Source organism: Thalassophryne amazonica, chromosome 4 (assembly GCF_902500255.1).
Source record: "Thalassophryne amazonica chromosome 4, fThaAma1.1, whole genome shotgun sequence".
Taxonomy (NCBI): Eukaryota; Metazoa; Chordata; class Actinopteri; order Batrachoidiformes; family Batrachoididae; genus Thalassophryne; species Thalassophryne amazonica.
Window position 1 is genome coordinate 100033808 of NC_047106.1, and position 20054 is coordinate 100053861.

The window sequence follows — 20054 nt, forward strand, 5'->3', positions numbered from 1 at the left end:
GTCTGGGAGCAGGCACCGTCTCTACGGGGATGGGGTAATGAGGGGATGGCAGGGGGAGAGAAGCTGCAGAGAGGTGTGTAAGACTACAACTCTGCTTCCTGGTCCCAACCCTGGATAGTCACGGTTTGGAGGATTTAAGAAAATTGGCCAGATTTCTAGAAATGAGAGCTGCTCCATCCAAAGTGGGATGGATGCCGTCTCTCCTAACAAGACCAGGTTTTCCCCAGAAGCTTTGCCAATTATCTATGAAGCCCACCTCATTTTTTGGACACCACTCAGACAGCCAGCAATTCAAGGAGAACATGCGGCTAAACATGTCACTCCCGGTCCAATTGGGGAGGGGCCCAGAGAAAACTACAGAGTCTGACATTGTTTCATTATTAATTTTAGTGACCTCCGATTGGCGTAACTGGGTGTCATTACTGCCGACGTGAATTACAATCTTACCAAATTTACGCTTAGCCTTAGCCAGCAGTTTCAAATTTCCTTCAGTGTCGCCTGCTCTGGCCCCCGGAAGACAACTGACTATGGTTGCTGGTGTCGCTAACTTCACATTTCTCTAAACAGAGTCGCCAATAACCAGAGTTTGATCCTCAGCGGGTGTGTCGCCGAGTGGGGAAAAACGGTTAGAGATGTGAACGGGTTGGCGGTGTACACGGGGCTTCTGTTTAGGACTACGCTTCCTCCTCACAGTCACCCAGTCGGCCTGCTTTCCCGGCTGCTCGGGATCTGCCGGGAGGGAACTAACGGCGGCTAAGCTACCTTGGTCCGCACTGACTACAGGGGCCTGGCTAGCTGTAGGATTTTCCAAGGTGCGGAGCCGAGTCTCCAATTCGCCCAGCCTGGCCTCCAAAGCTACGAATAAGCTACACTTATTACAAGTACCATTACTGCTAAAGGAGGCCGAGGAATAACTAAACATTTCACACCCAGAGCAGAAAAGTGCGGGAGAGACAGGAGAAGCTGCCATGCTAAACCGGCTAAGAGCTAGTAGCTGCGCTAAGCTAGCGGATTCCTAAAAACACGCAAAGTGAATAATGTGTAAATAATTTAGAGGTGATTCAGCAGAGGGAGTGCTTTAGTTAAGGCACGTGAAGATTACACTGTGAAACAAATCGTTATCTAGTTAACTAGATCAATCTAACTGCGCAGATTAAACAGCTAACAGATACAGCAAAACACCGCTGTGCTCCGGAACAGGAAGTGATACAATACCGCAGTGAGAGCCAACCACCAGTCAAGTTGTGAACGAGGTATATACAACCCCTTTCAAAAATTATGGAATCACCGGCCTAGGAGGATGTTCATTCATTCAGTTGTTTAATTTTGTAGAAAAAAAGCAGATCACAGACATGACACAAAACTAAAGTTATTTCAAATGGCAGCTTTCTGGCTTTAAGAAACACTATAAGAAATGAGGAAAAAAATTGTGGCAGTCAGTAACGGTTACTTTTTAGACCAAGCAGAGGGAAAAAAATATGGAATCACTCAATTCTGAGGAAAAAAATTATGGAATCATGAAAAACAAAAGAACGCTCCAACACATCACTAGTATTTTGTTGCACCACCTCTGGCTTTTATAACAGCTTGCAGTCTCTGAGGCATGGACTTAATGAGTGACAAATAGTACTCTTCATCAATCTGGCTCCAACTTTCTCTGATTGCTGTTGCCAGATCAGCTTTGCAGGTTAGAGCCTTGTCATGGACCATTTTCTTCAACTTCCACCAAAGATTTTCAATTGGATTAAGATCCGGACTATTTGCAGGCCATGGTCCAGAGTTTAGACACAGCTGACTGTGAACAACCAACATCTTTTGCAACATTGCGTGATGATTTACCCTCTTTTAAGAGTTTGATAATCCTCTCCTTTGTTTCAATTGACATCTCTCGTGTTGGAGCCATGATTCATGTCAGTCCACTTGGTGCAACAGCTCTCCAAGGTGTGATCACTCCTTTTTAGATGCAGACTAACGAGCAGATCTGATTTGATGCAGGTGTTAGTTTTGGGGATGGAAATTTACAGGGTGATTCCATAATTTGTTCCTCAGAATTGAGTGAGTCCATATTTTTTTTCCCTCTGCTTGGTCTAAAAAAAGTAACCGTTACTGACTGCCACAATTTTTTTTCCTGATTTCTTATAGTGTTTCTTAAAGCCAGAAAGTTGCCATTTGAAATGACTTTAGTTTTGTGTCATGTCTGTGATCTGCTTTTTTCTACAAAATTAAACAACTGAATGAACATCCTCCGAGGCCGGTGATTCCATAATTATTGGCAGGGGTTGTAGTGCTAAATCACAAGAAAGTTGCCTCAAGGCGCTTCACACAAGTAAGGTCTAAGCTTACCAACCCCCAGAGCAACAGTGGTAAGGAAAAATTAAATATAAATGAAAATAAATTGAAACTGAATTGAAATTTATATCATCTCCCTTATCACACCAATTTTTAGCGCTCTCTCACTCACTCACTCACTCACTCACTCACTCACTCACTCACTCACTCACTCACTCACTCACTCACTCACTCACTCACTCACTCACTCACTCACATAGGTACATTCACATAATTCACACTTGGTAGGGATGGGGCTGATCCGAACCAATATCGGTATCGGGTTCCGATACCTACATAATTCACGGATCGGAAATTTCCAATACAACTTGCAGAGTTTCCCGACTCAGGAACCACGTCTGTGTGTGTGCTGAAATGTCATACTGGCTGCTCTGCTTGCTGGCTGCAAACTGTGGAAGGGATTTTGTGAAAGGGGGTGTGGCTCAAGATGCCACAAGAAACCACCAAAAAGTAAATAAAAGTAAATAATTCTTTCACTAAAACATCACATCTAGGCTTGCATCTTAAATGTACCTTCTGGAAAATTGCAGCTGAACTTTCAGGTCTTCTTTTTAAGAAAATCCCCCTCTTCCGTTTGTATTTTTGTTGTGATCGCTGCCTTTGCTGCTGATTTGTTACTGTCACTGTTATTGCTACTGTTTCTTGTTTGTGTTGCCCCTATAATTAGGAAGAAGCACCTCTGTATGTATTTTTAACAACTGGTGACCTGTATTACAGAAAAGGTGTATGAATATAATAAGAACCAATTTAAAAGCAGTTTTTATTCAAGCTAAAAGGAAGCATTTACTATCCATTGTATCATTGCAGGCACACTGTGACTGTGCATAAGGTTTTGCATCTTTCCTTTCATGTCAGCCCAGCATATTAGGTATCTTTATAAACTTTTGTATTGACTCCTTTCAAAAGAAACCCCTGAGAATCTGAAGAAATCTAAAATGTGTTAAGTATATGAAATCATCTTCACTTCTGGCAGGATAGAAGAAGAGTTGCATAAGACATCTGGTTGCAAAGTGCTTGCAGACATCAGCAGTGTTGCTACGTTTCGTGAAGCCAGCAGTGTTTGAAGGCAGAGGCCTGTCTCCAGCTGCAGTAAGTGAGCAGTTGAAGTAAGAAACACTTCATCTTTTTAGCTCATTGTCAGTTAATACTGCACCAGCAGCCGTGCAATTCTGAAACAGGATCTGTGTGCTCCAAACTCCCTGGGGGCTCAAAGCCAGCTGCAAGCTGCCGTTTACAGCTTTCACCTCTCCTGCTTGTGAGCTCAGTGTCTGGCTCCCTCATTTTGTTTCTGCCCACAAATCTGCCTCAGAAATCTACAAACTGGCTGAAGCCAAGGCACCCAGCTTTTGCTCCTCCCCTCTCACTCTTCAGGATTGAGGCTGCAGCGACGTTGGAATTCTTGGCCATACTCATGGATCCATTTGTTTGCAACTGCAATATAAAGAAATTTGCATATTGTGTTAAAATATCTTTTAAAAAGGAGGGAGAAAATCTGTCATGTATTTTCATTACCATTCAAATACTTGTCTAAAAATGTTGCACATATTTAGGGTGCAGTATTTCCAGTTGTGGTCATGTTTACATACACTCATAATGGGCTTGAATGTCAAGGTGTCAAACATGGTGGTATTAGCATCATGCTGTGGGGCTGTTTAGTTAGCAGTGGTATTGGTGCATTGCTCAAAGTGTATAGTATAATGAAGAATGGGGACAACCCCCAAATTCTTCAGCGTCATCTCAAATCAACTGCTAGATGGTTGAAACTTGGCCAGAGTTAGGTCAAGGACAATAATCCCAAACACATCAAAACTGGTTGTGGGTTGATTAAAGCAAGCTAATATTAGCTAAACTGCAGGATTGTCTTACAGACATAAAGACATGGATGACCTCTAATTTCCTGCTTTTAAACTCAGATAAAACTGAAGTTATTGTACTTGGCCCCACAAATCTTAGAAACATGGTGTCTAACCAGATCCTTACTGTGGATGGCATTACCCTGACCTCTAGTAATACTGTGAGAAATCATGGAGTCATTTTTGATCAGGATATGTCATTCAATGCGCATATTAAACAAATATGTAGGACTGCTTTTTTGCATTTGCGCAATATCTCTAAAATTAGAAAGGTCTTGTCTCAGAGTGATGCTGAAAAACTAATTCATGCATTTATTTCCTCTAGGCTGGACTATTGTAATTCATTATTATCAGGTTGTCCTAAAAGTTCCCTGAAAAGCCTTCAGTTAATTCAAGATGCTGCAGCTAGAGTACTGACGGGGACTAGAAGGAGAGAGCATATCTCACCCATATTGGCCTCTCTTCATTGGCTTCCTGTTAATTCTAGAATAGAATTTAAAATTCTTCTTCTTACTTATAAGGTTTTGAATAATCAGGTCCCATCTTATCTTAGGGACCTCATAGTACCATATCACCACAATAGAGCGCTTCGCTCTCAGACTGCAGGCTTACTTGTAGTTCCTAGGGTTTGTAAGAGTAGAATGGGAGGCAGAGCCTTCAGCTTTCAGGCTCCTCTCCTGTGGAACCAGCTCCCAATTCGGATCAGGGAGACAGACACCCTCTCTACTTTTAAGATTAGGCTTAAAACTTTCCTTTTTGCTAAAGCTTATAGTTAGGGCTGGATCAGGTGACCCTGAACCATCCCTTAGTTATGCTGCTATAGACTTAGACTGCTGGGGGGTTCCCATGATGCACTGAGTGTTTCTTTCTCTTTTGCTCTGTATGCACCACTCTGCATTTAATCATTAGTGATTGATCTCTGCTCCCCTCCACAGCATGTCTTTTTCCTGGTTCTCTCCCTCAGCCCCAACCAGTCCCAGCAGAAGACTGCCCCTCCCTGAGCCTGGTTCTGCTGGAGGTTTCTTCCTGTTAAAAGGGAGTTTTTTCCTTCCCACTGTCGCCAAGTGCTTGCTCACAGGGGGTCGTTTTGACCGTTGGGGTTTTTCCATAATTATTGTATGGCTTTGCCTTGCAATATGAAGCGCCTTGGGGCAACTGTTTGTTGTGATTTGGCGCTATATAAATGAAATTGATTTGATTTGATTTAATATTAATCTTCTGGAATGGCATAACCAAAGCCCCAACTTCAGTCCTGCTGAAAATTTGTGAACTACAGTTAAAAGATGACTCTGTGCCAGGAAAGCAACCAATAGATTGTTTTCACATGACATCATCGTATCCCAACATTCCATGAGCGGCAGCATTTTTCGGGGCAGTCTTTAGCCGCGATAAGTGCAATTATATCTTATTCTTGCCAGTTTCTGATAACAATGGTTCATACCCGTGTTGTGAATGGGTGTCGGAATCACTCCGACAACCCAGTGAAGCGTAAATTTCTGTCAATACCAGCAGTACATGTAACCAAGGGCGAGAGGACAGAGGAACTTAGTCAACAACGACGAACGCTCGCTTCAACCGAAAAGACTTTATGACTTCCAAGAACTCCAAAGTGTGCTCAGATCATTTCGTTTCGGGTAAGAAGAAATACAATATATCTTGTATTTGTTATTAATTTGTTTTAATACCAAGACCCCCCCCCCCCCCCCCACACACACACTTTTGGTAACCGGACACAGACCTTTCATAGCCCAAAAAAAGACCATTCATAGACACCAAAACTATAAAATTAAAATTATTCACTGAACAAATATTCAATATATCAATACATCAAAACTATTCACAAGTAAACTATGAACATTTTCTTTAGCAAGAAGAAGGCTCTTGTTTACTGCTGCATGGCTGACATCATTCACCCAGCCGCAAATTAATTGGTTGTACGCCTCCAGAGATTTGTAGGCTTTTAACTGTTCCAATGTGCAAGAACTTTTACCATTCACAAGACAGTTAACAATATAAGATAAGTATTTTCAGCAAATCCGTCTCTGTCTTTGGACCATTCTCCGCCAGTCAAGTCCTCGTAAGGATCGATTCTGCTGATTAATTTCAGCTTACACTCATATCTCTCCTTAGAAACTGGATCTAACGTGTCTCTATATTTAACTTTTTTTCGTCGTCATAGAGGTCAAGTTTACACATCCGCATCTCATGACCGTCTTTTTTTTTTTGCGCAAAATGGTAGGCACGCGCGAATGGCCCAGATGTAAACAATGGGGTGAAAACATCTATTTAAATGAACTCTACTAATTCTGCCAAGAAGAGTGGTCAAATATGAAGCCAGAATTATGCCAGAAGCTTGTTCATGGCTACTAAAAGCATATGGTCGAGGTGCAGCTTGCTAAGGGGCATTTAACCAAATATAGTGGAGGTATATGTAGATATTTGACTCTGTGTGGATTCGAGAAGATCCAAAATAAATTAAAACTTGTGCACCCAACTCTTGTTTTTTAAAGTCATTAAGTATGTATATTGTACAGTCTTTCCACCCTGACAAAAGAACAGTTCAAAGACATCATTAAAAGCCCCAAATTTCCGTGACATTCATAACCATGATGAGTGTATGTAAACTTCGACCACAACTGTACATCTGTTTCTGATAATTTGACGTCAAAAACAAATAAAGACAGCAAATCTCAAGTGTACTCTGTAAAATATTTGTATAATACAGACCAGATGTGCTCTGACTGTCACATAGCAACAGTTGGGTGGGGGGAGGGGGGCGAGCATTAGGGGAATCAGACAATCATGACAAAAATGTCATGGTGTCTCAGCGTCATTGTAGATTTTACAAATGTAAACACACACATGCACACACACGCACTTATAGGTGGACACGTGAAAATGTTTACTGAGTGGGAACCTGAACTACAACATTTTGGCTATGTGGTGCTTTTCTCTGGGCGTGATCCTACATGCGGGTGACTCCAATTTGAGGACTCTAGTGGCTAGAGGATGCCAAGGGAAAGCCCATGCCTCACCTGGTGGCAACAGATAGTTATTTTTGAGATGTGCAGGGTGGGACTGGGACAAAAATTTGGCCGTGGACTTTTTGGTCCAGACTGGCCCACCGCTGCAGTCCACGTGGAGTGAATTCAAAAGCAAGTATTTCATTAGGTTGGTCCAAAACTCACTTTTTTCAGTTATAGAAACAGGAATTCATATGTTTTTAAAAGTAACGTGTGTCTCATCAATTGCATTAAATTTCTCTTTTTCTGTATCGGTAAAACCCTGTCACACCTTGACGATTTAGCCAGCGTATGCCGAGCATATTAAAAACGCTGGCATTCGCTGGCATACATCTAAAAAGTTTCGGGCAACTGTTGTATATTTTAAGAGCACAATGAAGCATGCTGATATACGCCGTAGTATGGCGAGGTCGTCGAAAAAGTTTGGGCATGCACAGTGTTTTCAACGTATGCCAGCGTAGAACTCATATGTCCTGCATGCGCGGGACATAAGATGTAGGTAAGTTATTCGATTGTTGACACACGTTTTTTTTCCACACAAAGTTAAATAATGTTGATTAAAGTGTGTGTGTGTGTGTGTGTGTGTGTGTGTGTGTGTGTGTGTGTGTGTGTGTGTGTGTGTGTGTGTGTGTGTGTGTGTGTGTGTGTGTGTGTGTGTGTGTGTGTGAGACTGAGTGACTGTGTGACAGGGAGGGAGAGAGAGAGATTGTTCTACTGACCAAATAGTCCTATTCTGTTTTTCAGATCTTCATTTACTTTAATGAAGACCAGTTGTTCCACATGGCTAGGATCCACCAGCTGCTGGAGCATGTGGAACGTATACCGTATTTTCCGGACTATAAGTCGCACTTTTTTACATGTTTTGGCCGGGGGTGCGACCTATACTCCGGTGCGACTTATAAATGAAAAATATACCGGTAGGATCTCAATTAATTTACTGTAACAAAACAATTTTACGTGACAGAATCGATCTATGTTTTAAAATGGCCACCGGAAAAGGAAATGCAATGCATCATGGACACTGTAGTATGGCGGCCGTCCTACAGGTCACGATGGTCACGATAACCAATCAGAGAACAGAACGTTGGACGCGTATTCCTCACCTCACCCACAGCATGTGAAGCTGACGAACACAGTGCTTGCTGTTATTCCGGCATGGCGAACAAAACAGCTTCAACCCTTGGATATCAGTGTGAGCAGAGTGTTTAAGTTGACGCTGAGAGCTGCGTGGGAGCACTGGGTGAGCGACGGCGGAGGATTAGCATGTGCACGTGGAAGGAGCTGGCGTCGATGATTGTGAAAAGCGTTTGAAGCAGACGAATATGGTGTTTATTCTGGGACGGCTAACAAAACAGCTTCAACCCTTGGATATCAGTGTGAGCAGAGTTGACGCCGAGAGCTGCATGGGAGCACTGAGCGACGGCGGAGGATTAGCGTCTGCACTTGGAAGGAGCTGGATCGACACCGCTGGGTGGTCATGAGCTGCGCAGGTAGGTGCTGCATGGTTCGGGTCGCAATGTGGTCCACAAAATACAAACATATCTGTAGGTAAAATGCAGCTCATGAGAGGGCACTCGAGGCTTGTGTGACTGTTCCTGCGACTTCTGACTACCATAGAAAAATAAAAATTTCAACGTTACTGATAACTTAACAAGACAATGGAGAAGGCCTGAAAAAATGCCACCAAAAAGAAAATCATACTCTGCAGATTACAAGTTATGACTGGTGAAATATGCATCCGAAAACGGTAGCCGTCACAATATTATCATCTGAACTTTTCATGTTAACATACCTGTATGTCCATGGGACTTATAGTCCAGTGCGACTTATTTATGGTTTATTTTTCTTTATAATGGATAAAGTGGCTGGTGCGACTTATACTCTGGTGCGACTTATAGTCCGGAAAATACGGTAGTTCCACCTTGTTTTTATATCTGTTATGACAGTGTGCTGGGGGAGGTTCAACTGTATTTGCAGCTCATGTAGTCTGTTGTTGGCTTTGCTTGAGTGATGAATATCGCCAGAGATGCTCCTGGCTTTGGACAGAAGGGATGTCACAATTATGTCCTGCTCCAGTGCGTTGATCACCACCAAGTGAAGCGTATGGGACACGCAACAGATGTGCCCAAATTCACTTAGAACTGTCACTATATTGGCTGCATTATCTGACACAACAAACGTCACTCTAACAGGTTGTCTAACAGACTCTCATCTTTTCTTTCAGGCAGTACAGAATGTTGTTTGCTGTGTGCTCAGTGTTCAGCAAACCAACATTTAGCAGCCCTGCTTTCCTCTGCACTGATGATTCACCCACACGTTCACACCAGTGCCCAGTTATACAGAGGTATCCATGGGCATTGTGGTTACTGGTCCAGAGATCAGTAGTGAGGTTGATGACACCTCCATCAGCTGCCTTGAGTGACTGGACCAGCTCACCTCTCATTGCCTCATACAGCTCAGGCACTACAGTTCTACTGAAATGGTACCTTGATGGGATCTTGTATACTTGGGCTCCACTCCTCTTCAATGGCTGTGCAAAGTTGCTGGATATTGGCAGGAACTGGTACACGCTGTCGTATACGCCGGTCCAGAGCATCCCAAACATGCTCAATGGGTGACATATCCGGTGATTATGCCGGCCATGCAAGAACTGGGACATTTTCAGCTTCCAAGAATTGTATACAGATCCTTGCAACATGGGGCCGTGCATTATCCTGCTGCAACATGAGGTGATGTTCTTGGATGTATGGCACAACAATGGGCCTCAGGATCTCGTCACGGTATCTCTGTGCATTCAAAATGCCATCAATAAAATGCACCTGTGTTCTTCGTCCATAACAGACGCCTGCCCATACCATAACCCCACCGCCACCATGGGCCACTCGATCCACAACATTGACATCAGAAAACCGCTCACCCACACGACGCCACACACGCTGTCTGCCATCTGCCCTGAACAGTGTGAACCGGGATTCATCCGTGAAGAGAACACCTCTCCAACGTGCCAAACACCAGCGAATGTGAGCATTTGCCCACTCAAGTCGGTTACGACGACGAACTGGAGTCAGGTCGAGACCCCGATGAGGACGACAAGCATGCAGATGAGCTTCCCTGAGATGGTTTCTGACAGTTTGTGCAGAAATTCTTTGGATATGCAAACCGATTGTTTCAGCAGCTGTTGGCTGGTCTCAGACGATCTTGGAGGTGAACATGCTGGATGTGGAGGTCCTGGGCTGGTGTGATTACACGTGGCCTGCGGTTGTGAGGCTGGTTGGATGTACTGCCAAATTCTCTGAAACGCCTTTGGAGACGGCTTATGGTAGAGAAATGAACATTCAATACACGAGCAACAGCTCTGGTTGACATTCCTGCTGTCAGCATGCCAATTGCACGCTCCCTCAAATCTTGCGACATCTGTGGCATTGTGCTGTGTGATAAAACTGCACCTTTCAGAGTGGCCTTTTATTGTGGCCAGTCTAAGGCACACCTGTGCACTAATCATGGTGTCTAATCAGTATCTTGATATGGCACACCTGTGAGGTGGGATGGATTATCTCAGCAAAGGAGAAGTGCTCACTATCAGAGATTTAGACTGGTTTGTGAACAATATTTGAGGGAAATGGTGATATTGTGTATGTGGAAAAAGTTTTAGATCTTTGAGTTCATCTCATACAAAATGGGAGCAAAACCGAAAGTGTTGCGTTTATATTTTTGTTGAGTGTATATATATATATATATATATATATATATATATATATATATATATATATATACGAGGTGTGTGAGAAAAGTATCCGACTTTTTTATTTTATGCAAAAAATATATGGATTTGATTCATATGATTTTACGTCAGCCAAGCTTGAACCTTCGTGCGCATGTGTGAGTTTTTTCATGCCTGTCGGTTGCGTCATTCGCCTATGGGCTGGCTTTGAGTGAGCACTGGTCCACCCCTCTCGTCGTTTTTTCATTGCGAGGAAATGGCGGAATGATTTGGACTTTTTTTCCATCAGAATTTTTTCAGAAACTGTTAGAGACAGGCAGCTGGAAACCATTCAGAAAATTCACATGGCTTTCGGTGAAAATTTTATGGGCTTCACAGAGATTACGGAGTGTTACTACCGCTTTAAGGATGGCCCACAATGGTACATGGTGCGCCGCGCTCCGAGCCGCGATCGACAGGCAGAAACCACCATTTCATTTCTAAACGGATGGCTGTGTCGATCCGGGACCGTCGTGTACAATTTCTCTGGTTATCACAAGAGCTGGACATCAGCCATTTTCCGGCAGATTTCACTTTTAACAAGAGATTTTGTCATGGAAAGCCGCGCGTCACGACGGATTCGCTGATGGAGCGAGACAAAGAACAACTCCATTTTGGAGTGTTAGAGGACAAGTTGGGACATGCCTATCTTGGCTTTCAGTGGCTTAACAGTCGAGTGAGTATAAGAGAAATTGTGGAGAGCTGGGCACTCAAAATAGCGTTAGCTATTTCAGACCCCCCGTCATCATTTTTTCATTTCATTTTTTTACACTCCTGTTAGTTAATTAACTGTTTAGTGTATTTTAAAGCTGCTGCTTTTTTATGTTTAATATTTCTGTTAGTTTTTCAGTGTAACTGCTGTGAATTTTAATACATTTATTTGCATCTGTGTGAGCCTTAGGAGTGGTTAGCTTATCCATTATTGGTTAGCTCGTGTTTGCTTGACTACATTCTTGAATTTCTTAGTGCACAAAGTACACTACTAATTCTACTTTACACCCTCCGTAAATCCTGCGTGATGTTGGAAGATAGGGTGGCTCTCTTAGAGAGCCGTGTCCGTAAGTTAGAGCAGCTTCTTAGCTCAGTCGAGTTAGATGTTACGGGCACTCCAGATGAGGTTAGTGTTGGGCCGGGTAGCGAGCCAATTAGCATCAGCTTAGAAACTGTGGCCAGGTGGAGGAAGTCCCGTAGGGCTTGGTGCCCGGTTGTCGATGTGTTTTGGGATTACCTTTCACTGCTATGCAGATGATATTCAGTTATACATGCCGATAACTGCTGGTAATCTCGTTCACATAAAAACCTTACAAGACTGCCTTGCATCAGTGAGAAGTTGGATGTCTAGAAACTTCCTACTTTTAAACTCTGATAAGACTGAAATGATGGTTCTTGGTCCAGTGAGACATCGGCATCAATTTGACCAGTTAACGCTCAGCCTCGGCTTGTGTGTCATACATCACACTGACAAAGTGAGGAACCTTGAGGTCATTTTTGATCCTTCGTTGTCCTTTGAACTCCACATTAGAAATATTACTAGGACTAGACTAGCATTAGGGGTCTCCAACTGGTTCCAAATGCTGCAGCCAGACTTTTGACACGAAGCAGAAAGTTCAACCACATTACACCCATTTTGGCATCCCTTCACTGGCTTCCTGTCCCAGTGAGATCAGATTTTAAGGTTCTGCTACTAACCTATAAAATTATTCATGGACTGGCACCTCCCTACTTAGCTGACCTAATTAAACCTTACGTACTGGCCCGGGCTTTACGTTCTCAGGGTGCAGGACTACTTTGTGTCCCTAAGGTGAATAAGAAGTCTGCGGGTCACAGAGCTTTCTCTTATCATGCCCCTGTTCTGTGGAATGATCTCCCTGCGTCAATAAAACAGTCAGATTCTGTGGAGATTTTCAAGTCCAGACTTAAGAGGCACTTATTTTCCCTTTCATATGGCTAGCATACTGGTACAGTTTTGTTTTACGCTTTTTACTCTTTTAATTCATTTATTAGTAATTGGAGTGGGCTGCGGCCTCAACTTTACCTAAATTCTGAGTGTTTTAGTGAAGTTTAGGGCTAGTGGCCGGCGATCACCTCAGTATTTCTCTGTTTTTCTTGTTGTTTAATGCTGGCAAATTATACAGTATTTTTTTGTCTTTCTGATGCCTGATTCTGTTTTTTCTCTCTGTTTAAGGTGCAGCTCCATCCAGAGATGGGAGTTGTGTTCGTGTTGGCGATCCTCCTGTCCTGTGCCCAATAGCATTTCTTGTATATTCATCCGTGAATTGTTCTGTAATTTATGTTTGTAGCATGTCCCAAGCAGAGGGTCACCCCTTTGAGTCTGGTCTGCTTGAGGTTTCTTCCTCAGAGGGAGTTTTTCCTTACCACTGTTGCTCTGGGGGTTGGTAAGGTTAGACCTTACCTGTGTGAAGCACTTTGAGGCAACTCTGTTGTGATTTGGCGCAATATAAATGAAAATAAATTGAAATTGAAAATTATATATGTAACATCTTGTCATAATAGTTCAAATGCCTACGCGGAATGACACGCAGTGACACGCAGTGTTTTCGAATAGGTTGCACAATGTTCATAAGCAGTTCACGAAATTAATGCGTGCCAGAGGTTTTGAACATTTCGAAATTTTCTTTGTGCACTGGCAATCAGCCACTCACAGTTTCTGCACAGTTTACGATGGGTTTACTCACTGGCACGCCAGATTGTGTGCCGGCGTGGGGATCAAATTTGTGCAAGTGTCAAGGTGCTTTTTGATTTGTAGTGTGATCACTACGTGCTCGTCAGTGATATACTGTGGCACGCTTTGTGTAAGTAGAACTATTGTTGGTGGTAAATTGCGTATGCTGGCAACATGATACGCAGTCGTTGGTGTAAGTTCACTGAAATATTATATATAAGTTAGGAATGCAGCATTTTTAATACGGTCGGCATACGCTGGCTAAATTGTCAAGGTTTGACAGGGCTTTAAGCGATTTGCCAGTGGTTTAAATGATGTACACTGAACGCATTAGTGCAGCAGATAGGCAAAATAATTGTGCGTTTTTGTGACTAAAGCATGAAATGTGGCACACATATTCTAAATTAACTAATGCTTATTTTCAGCTATGGACGCATCCTGGAGCTGACCTCTAATGACCTACAGGGGTAAAGCTATACTATATCATTTGTCTGAACATAATAATTCCAAAAAGGTATGCAATTCAATTCCAGCAATTCCAGTTTGTACAGGGGTCAAAAGTTAAAGTTGCTCCAATTTTGGTTATAAAGTGATGCAAAATATTGGTTAATCTAATGGGATTAATAAATGGAATAGTTTTGTCTATGTTGGATGCTTGGTCTTCAAAGTAAAGGTCAAACAAGGTTGCTGTCCATTGGATTCTATTCTGTAATTTAGCGTTTCCCATAATGCCCCTGGCGCCCCCCTGCACTTCCCAGAATGGATTGCGGTGCCAGCAGAGTCTTGGCATCTCACAGTGCATGTAAACAATGGCTAACGAGGATGTGGATGGCATTGATCCAGCAAATTCACGGACAATTATGATGATGAAGTTGAGAGGCTTATCGAAAGGAGGTGTAGCACCTGTGATGGACTTCTGTCGTGCTCCAATGTTGTCTTGTTGTCCATACTTCACGATATGTTGTTTACATTGTGCCCTGAACCGGAACTCTGCTAAAACCGAACTCATGTTTGAGTCACGGGCCGCAAGATGGCACGAGATTCACAACAGCGAAACACCGAATGATGTGACACAGATGGTGCAAAGTATTAATTTTTAAAACCCTATTAACTCAACCAATAATTTGCATAGGTTTCTACCAAAATTGGAGCAACTTAACTTTTGACCTGTGTACAAAATGAAATTGACCTATGTCATTCTTTTAGCTGTTTTTAACGCCATAAATCCATAACATTCAGTCATATATAGTCCAAACTATACCTTTTTGGAATCTTTATGATCAAACAAATAATATAATATACCTTTCAATATGATTGGAACATTTTTAAATTTTGACCCCTGTGTAATTCTTCATTGACTGCTGTAAGTCATGAAAGGTCAGCTCTAGGATGCCTCTACATCTGAAAATAAACATTACTTAGTTTAGAATATGAGTGTCAAATGTGGTGCTTTAGTGACAAAAATAAGCAATTGTTTTGGAAATTTTACCTAAGCTACACTACGACATAAGCTCTTACCCCATTTGTCTCCAAAAAGCACAGGGCAGCCAGCGTGCAGCGTATCGCCGTCTCCTTGACCATTCCTGTACAGATTCCACCAGAAGATGGCAGCTTTCTGGATATGCAAAATCAGCAGTATTACTTTTAAAGCAGGGGGCTAATGCTAAAAATGACTTGATGGGCACTGGTTTGGTTCTGTCGGCAACAGTGTGTTACCTGAACATTAAACAAAATAATCTGGGATATTCCACAGAATATGTGCCAGGCATATTACTGGATCACTTCACAGATAGTAGAGAAGCTTGAGTCTTCGACTGGACTGGGTTGCTTGACGCGAGCAACCCAGTCCAGTCGAAGATTCAAGCTTCTCTACTATGGAAACCACCTGGACAACTGAGAGCCTTCACAGAAACATCACTTCACAGACTTTGCTCAAAGGCACTACAACAGTGTTAATGAGGGTGACACCACGGCTAATTTTTCACTTTACCCACCAGCACTGAACCGTCTAGTTAGGGGACTGCTCCTACAGCTATCTAAGTACGTTTCAGAGCTTTAGGCCACCGCTTATCCCAGTGTCAATGAAATGTGTGCACTGAAGTTGAACTTAGTTTGACAATTAGCAAATGTTGTGTTTTCTTATTGTAATTATTCACCAGAAGAACACATTTTAAAATGTGTATATTAGATACTTATGACATTAACAAAGGAAAATAACTATGACAAAAGAAAAACATCTTCTACTCTGTATTGATACTTAGGCAATATCGATGAAAGTCATGGAAAAACATGACTTATTGCTGAACCATAATGTTTGTAAAATTCATTCATTCATTTCCTCAATGCACTTATTCCATTTAAGGGCCACTGGGGGCTGAAGCCTATATCCCGGTAGTCAATAGGTGAGAGGCGGCATACACCCTGAACAGGCTTTGTAAAATATGCTTCAAAATTTGACAGACATTATGTGGTTCATGCACCTTCTTGTGCATATCTTTCCTAGTTTATCATCCAGAAGGTAAACTATCCCATTGGTTACGGATATATGACATCAATAAGCGTATTCTTAACTACTGGTTGGGAGCACCTAATCTGGCCCATGGGTTGTCAGACTCTTACGATAGAGACATGTTATGCTGTAAATCCAATCAGCCTATTATTTTATCAGTTATGTATATTGTAAGGATCAAGTCTTGTTCTTTTGTGCTTCATGTCAGTTCATCAGTTGTAGTTGTTGTCTGCATAAACCAGACAGGAAGGGAAATTAAAATAAAACATGAGCAAGGATAAACCTGTTAAAGACAACACCTGAACTACACAAAAGCACTGTTGTGGTAAGAAATATCATGACAGCCGCAGTGAACCAAGCTTTGAACATTTTAAATACCTAACTCACAATGGGCCTCATGTATCAATGTTGTGCACTTGTGGCGTAAATTTACGGTGTAAACTTGAAATACACCAAAGTCGCCGTGACATGTATCAAGCAGTGTGCACCTGCCCATTTCTGGCGTACGCCTGACGTGATCTTGATAAATGCGACAGGTGGAAATGACCATAATTATAATGAACACGCCCATAAATATTCAGACTCCACTTCAGACACACCCTCATTTTACGACATGGAAGCCAGGAAGACGGCAATGAAAAAGAACTTCACCAATCACGACGTGTGTCAATAGAGCGTCAAAAGCGGCCGTCGTATCAATTATTTTGTAGTATATAATCAATAAAGTGTTACAGTGGTCCCTCATTAATCGCTGGAGTTACGTTCTAAAAAATAGCCCGAAATACGCAAAACCGCGACGTTAGGCAGCGTTATTTTTTACAATTATTATAGATGTTTCAAAGCTGTAAAACCCCTCACTACACAGTTTATACACTTTCTCAGTCAGGCATGAACATTTTCTCACTTTTCTCTTGTGTGTAAACACTCTCAAAGTTCAAACCTTAGTAGGAAAATAATACCAAACTGTTTCAGGCTCAAACATTTGTTTGAGAAATAAAAATAGCAAGTTTTCCTATAAATAATTATGATGGCATTTAGAACTAACAAATTAATTTTAACGATCAACGAACGAGGTCAGACACATAAGAAATTATTAATAGTGACTGACCAGTATGTCACAGATCGCTCCTCTGCGGCCTGACGCCACGCCTTTTCCCACTCACACCTGGCTGCAGGTGTCTGTTTCCGAGTGACAAACACAGTTATGAGTAGTTGTTGGCGCTCTTTTTTCTTCTGGGCGACAAGATTCTTATAAACAGATACGCAGAACACAGAACACTGTAAAAAAAAAGGCATGCAAAATTGGACTAAATACTCCACGAGACTCCAAGGCCACGACAGGTGAAGGGCGTTAAAGCGAGGGACCGCTGTATTCTCTTTTCACATGTCAATAATTCTTGACGTGGATATTTGCTCGCTCAATTAATAAGACACGCCTAATCTGTCAGATTTCTTTATTTTTTAAATGTATTTCTGTATTTATTTTATTGTGACAACCGAATGGAGACGACAAAACCTGATTGCAGCACAGGCGAATTAAGGGAATGACGAAACTACAGTTGTTATTATCAATTTCATAGTCTAAAACGATCACACCACATAAAGTTAAGCTCAGTGCTGCTCTGGCTCCAGGCTCGAAGTCTGGAGAAAAGGGCGTGCAGCGCTTTCTTTGCAGTCAGCGCTGTAGCCACGGATCGTGCTCCATAACAATCCCGCAAAAGCAGGATTTGTATTGATTATTATGTAGTATAATCAGGAAAGTGTTATTTATGTAACATATGCATTGATTTGTATAATGGCACAGTTTATCATGTTGATCATTTTCATTTTTATGTGGATTCCAGCGCTGGTTAATTTTGGTGTATAATTTATGCCACCTCTCGACCTGGTGTATATTTTCAGTGCAGAGTACGCCAACGACCACATTGATAAATGCCAAGTAGCGCAGCCGTTTTGGCGTACACCCCATATACGCTCAAATATCGCCGTACGCAATGTTGATACATGAGGCCCAATGTGACTACGGCTTCAAGAAAAATGTTCTACTTGTAGGCATAAATATGCACACACACATGCATGCAAGCAAAAAGCTGCTTTTAGTAAATCTTAAACTTTGATAATATAATTACCTGTACAACAGGCACACTGAAGTTGGCATAGATGAAGGCTGTTGACCCACCTGCCTCGACAGAACTAAGCTGTGGAAAAAAAAAAAGAAGTCATTATTGTGTTTGTGTGCTCATACGTGTCACTGTGTCTGCTATACACTGTTCAAATGCACAACAATACCAATCTTGCTCAAATAGTACAGGATCCTTAAAAACAACACAATATCTGAGAGATAAGTAAAAAATTAACCAGTAAAAACAAAATGAAAAAATAAAATAATCCAAAATGAAGCAAAAGGAAAAAAATACAAATTATATTACACATGCAATGAGTTTAGAGCCACTCACATATATCATAAAAGTTGCTGCTCGATTCCCAGTTTTAAGCTTAAACACGGGACTTGAAGGTGACTGCACAATTAAAAAAAATTAAACATTAAGGAATTTTAAATCATGTCCATATAAATGAAAGCACAAAGTTTAAATTTAATTAAAAAATATATATGATTATGTTTTAGACTTTACGTACTGTAGCATGGTCAAAATGAGGCTCATAATGCCCACCAATCCCATAATTCACCACTTGGAGGTATTCGCCATACGGAGGCTTTACAGTTAGACCGGTGAGCATGGCAATCCTTTTGTCTAGTTTTGCAACCACAGATTCCGGGGAGTCCTTCAGCCATGCACTAGAAATAAACCACAGTGAAATTTACATCTTTCAGAGCTCAAGTTATCAAAAACAAGGTCCTCAATTTACAAGTAGACACCATGAAATGCTTTAATTTTATTTCAAATCCAAAACTGACTTATAATTAAGAATTAACAAGAGTCATCAGGAGATGAGATATCCTCCCGGTCCCCATAAATCAGTAACAAAAAGTGTCGGGGATCACCTAAGTACACCCTTATGCTAAATATGAATGAAACTGGTCAAATGGTTGTTGAGATATCACGCTAACAAGGGCAGCAATGACAATATCTTGGATATCTCTCTGTGACCTTGAAATTGACCCCAAGGTCACCGACTGGTGTCAGGGACCACCTTATGATAAATATGACTAAAATTGGTCAAGTGGTTGTTGAGATAACGTGCTGAAGGGCCTTTCACACTGAATACGTCAGCGCGATGCTTTAACGCTTCCCAACACGTCAACGTCAGGCCGATGCATTTCCAGCTCGTCGTGTCATCAGACGCATCGCTTCGGAAGTGGCTAGAGGGCGGAGATTGTGGCTACGTCACACTCTGGCTGTTTCCACAACCTAAAAAAAGTTCAGCGATCGCCATCTTGAATTTGCGTCACCTTTAAAAAAAGCTTTAAAAAACAGCAGTAGAACGATTCTCCCATCACCCTGCTGGGAGAAGCTTTTTTTTTCAGCTACTTTTCGGAGTGACGCCAACCGAGGGAGGACCAACGACTTGGTGGGATATCGATCGAACGGCGACAGCGGGCCGACCCGCACGGAGAAGCCGGCCTTCAGGCATCATCACTGGGCAGAGTGAGGCAGGGAGCCAGGGTGATTTTTGGATATATGCGAAGTCCCAGTTTGCCCAACGGAGTTTAGTTATAATATTAAAATAAAACGTGACGTTTGCACTGCTGTGAAGGTTTAATGATCGCTAACGTTAGCTTAGCTTTTTAGCACAGTTGATCTGAGGGAACGCTTTAATTTGTAAATGGTTCAGTCTTTTTTATTTTTACCAAATAAAGCTACAGCTTTTTTCAGACACCACAAAGGCTCAACTTTAAATAACTTATTTTTTCTGG

The 20054-nt window shown here is 42.0% G+C and overlaps 1 protein-coding gene across 1 annotated transcript in view; it reads right to left on the reverse strand.

The window, feature by feature from the left end:
- Positions 1-3640: 3640 nt before the first annotated feature.
- Positions 3641-20054, reverse strand: part of p4ha3 (prolyl 4-hydroxylase, alpha polypeptide III) — an 82554-nt gene continuing 66140 nt past the window's right edge. Inside the window, exons 8-12 of the mRNA XM_034168351.1 lie at positions 18815-18974; positions 18634-18696; positions 18307-18375; positions 15187-15283; positions 3641-3780 (exon numbers count right to left, since the gene is read on the reverse strand). Of these exons, the coding sequence (XP_034024242.1) occupies positions 3710-3780; positions 15187-15283; positions 18307-18375; positions 18634-18696; positions 18815-18974 (460 nt within the window). The 3' untranslated portion in view covers positions 3641-3709. The remainder of the gene's footprint in view (positions 3781-15186; positions 15284-18306; positions 18376-18633; positions 18697-18814; positions 18975-20054) is intronic.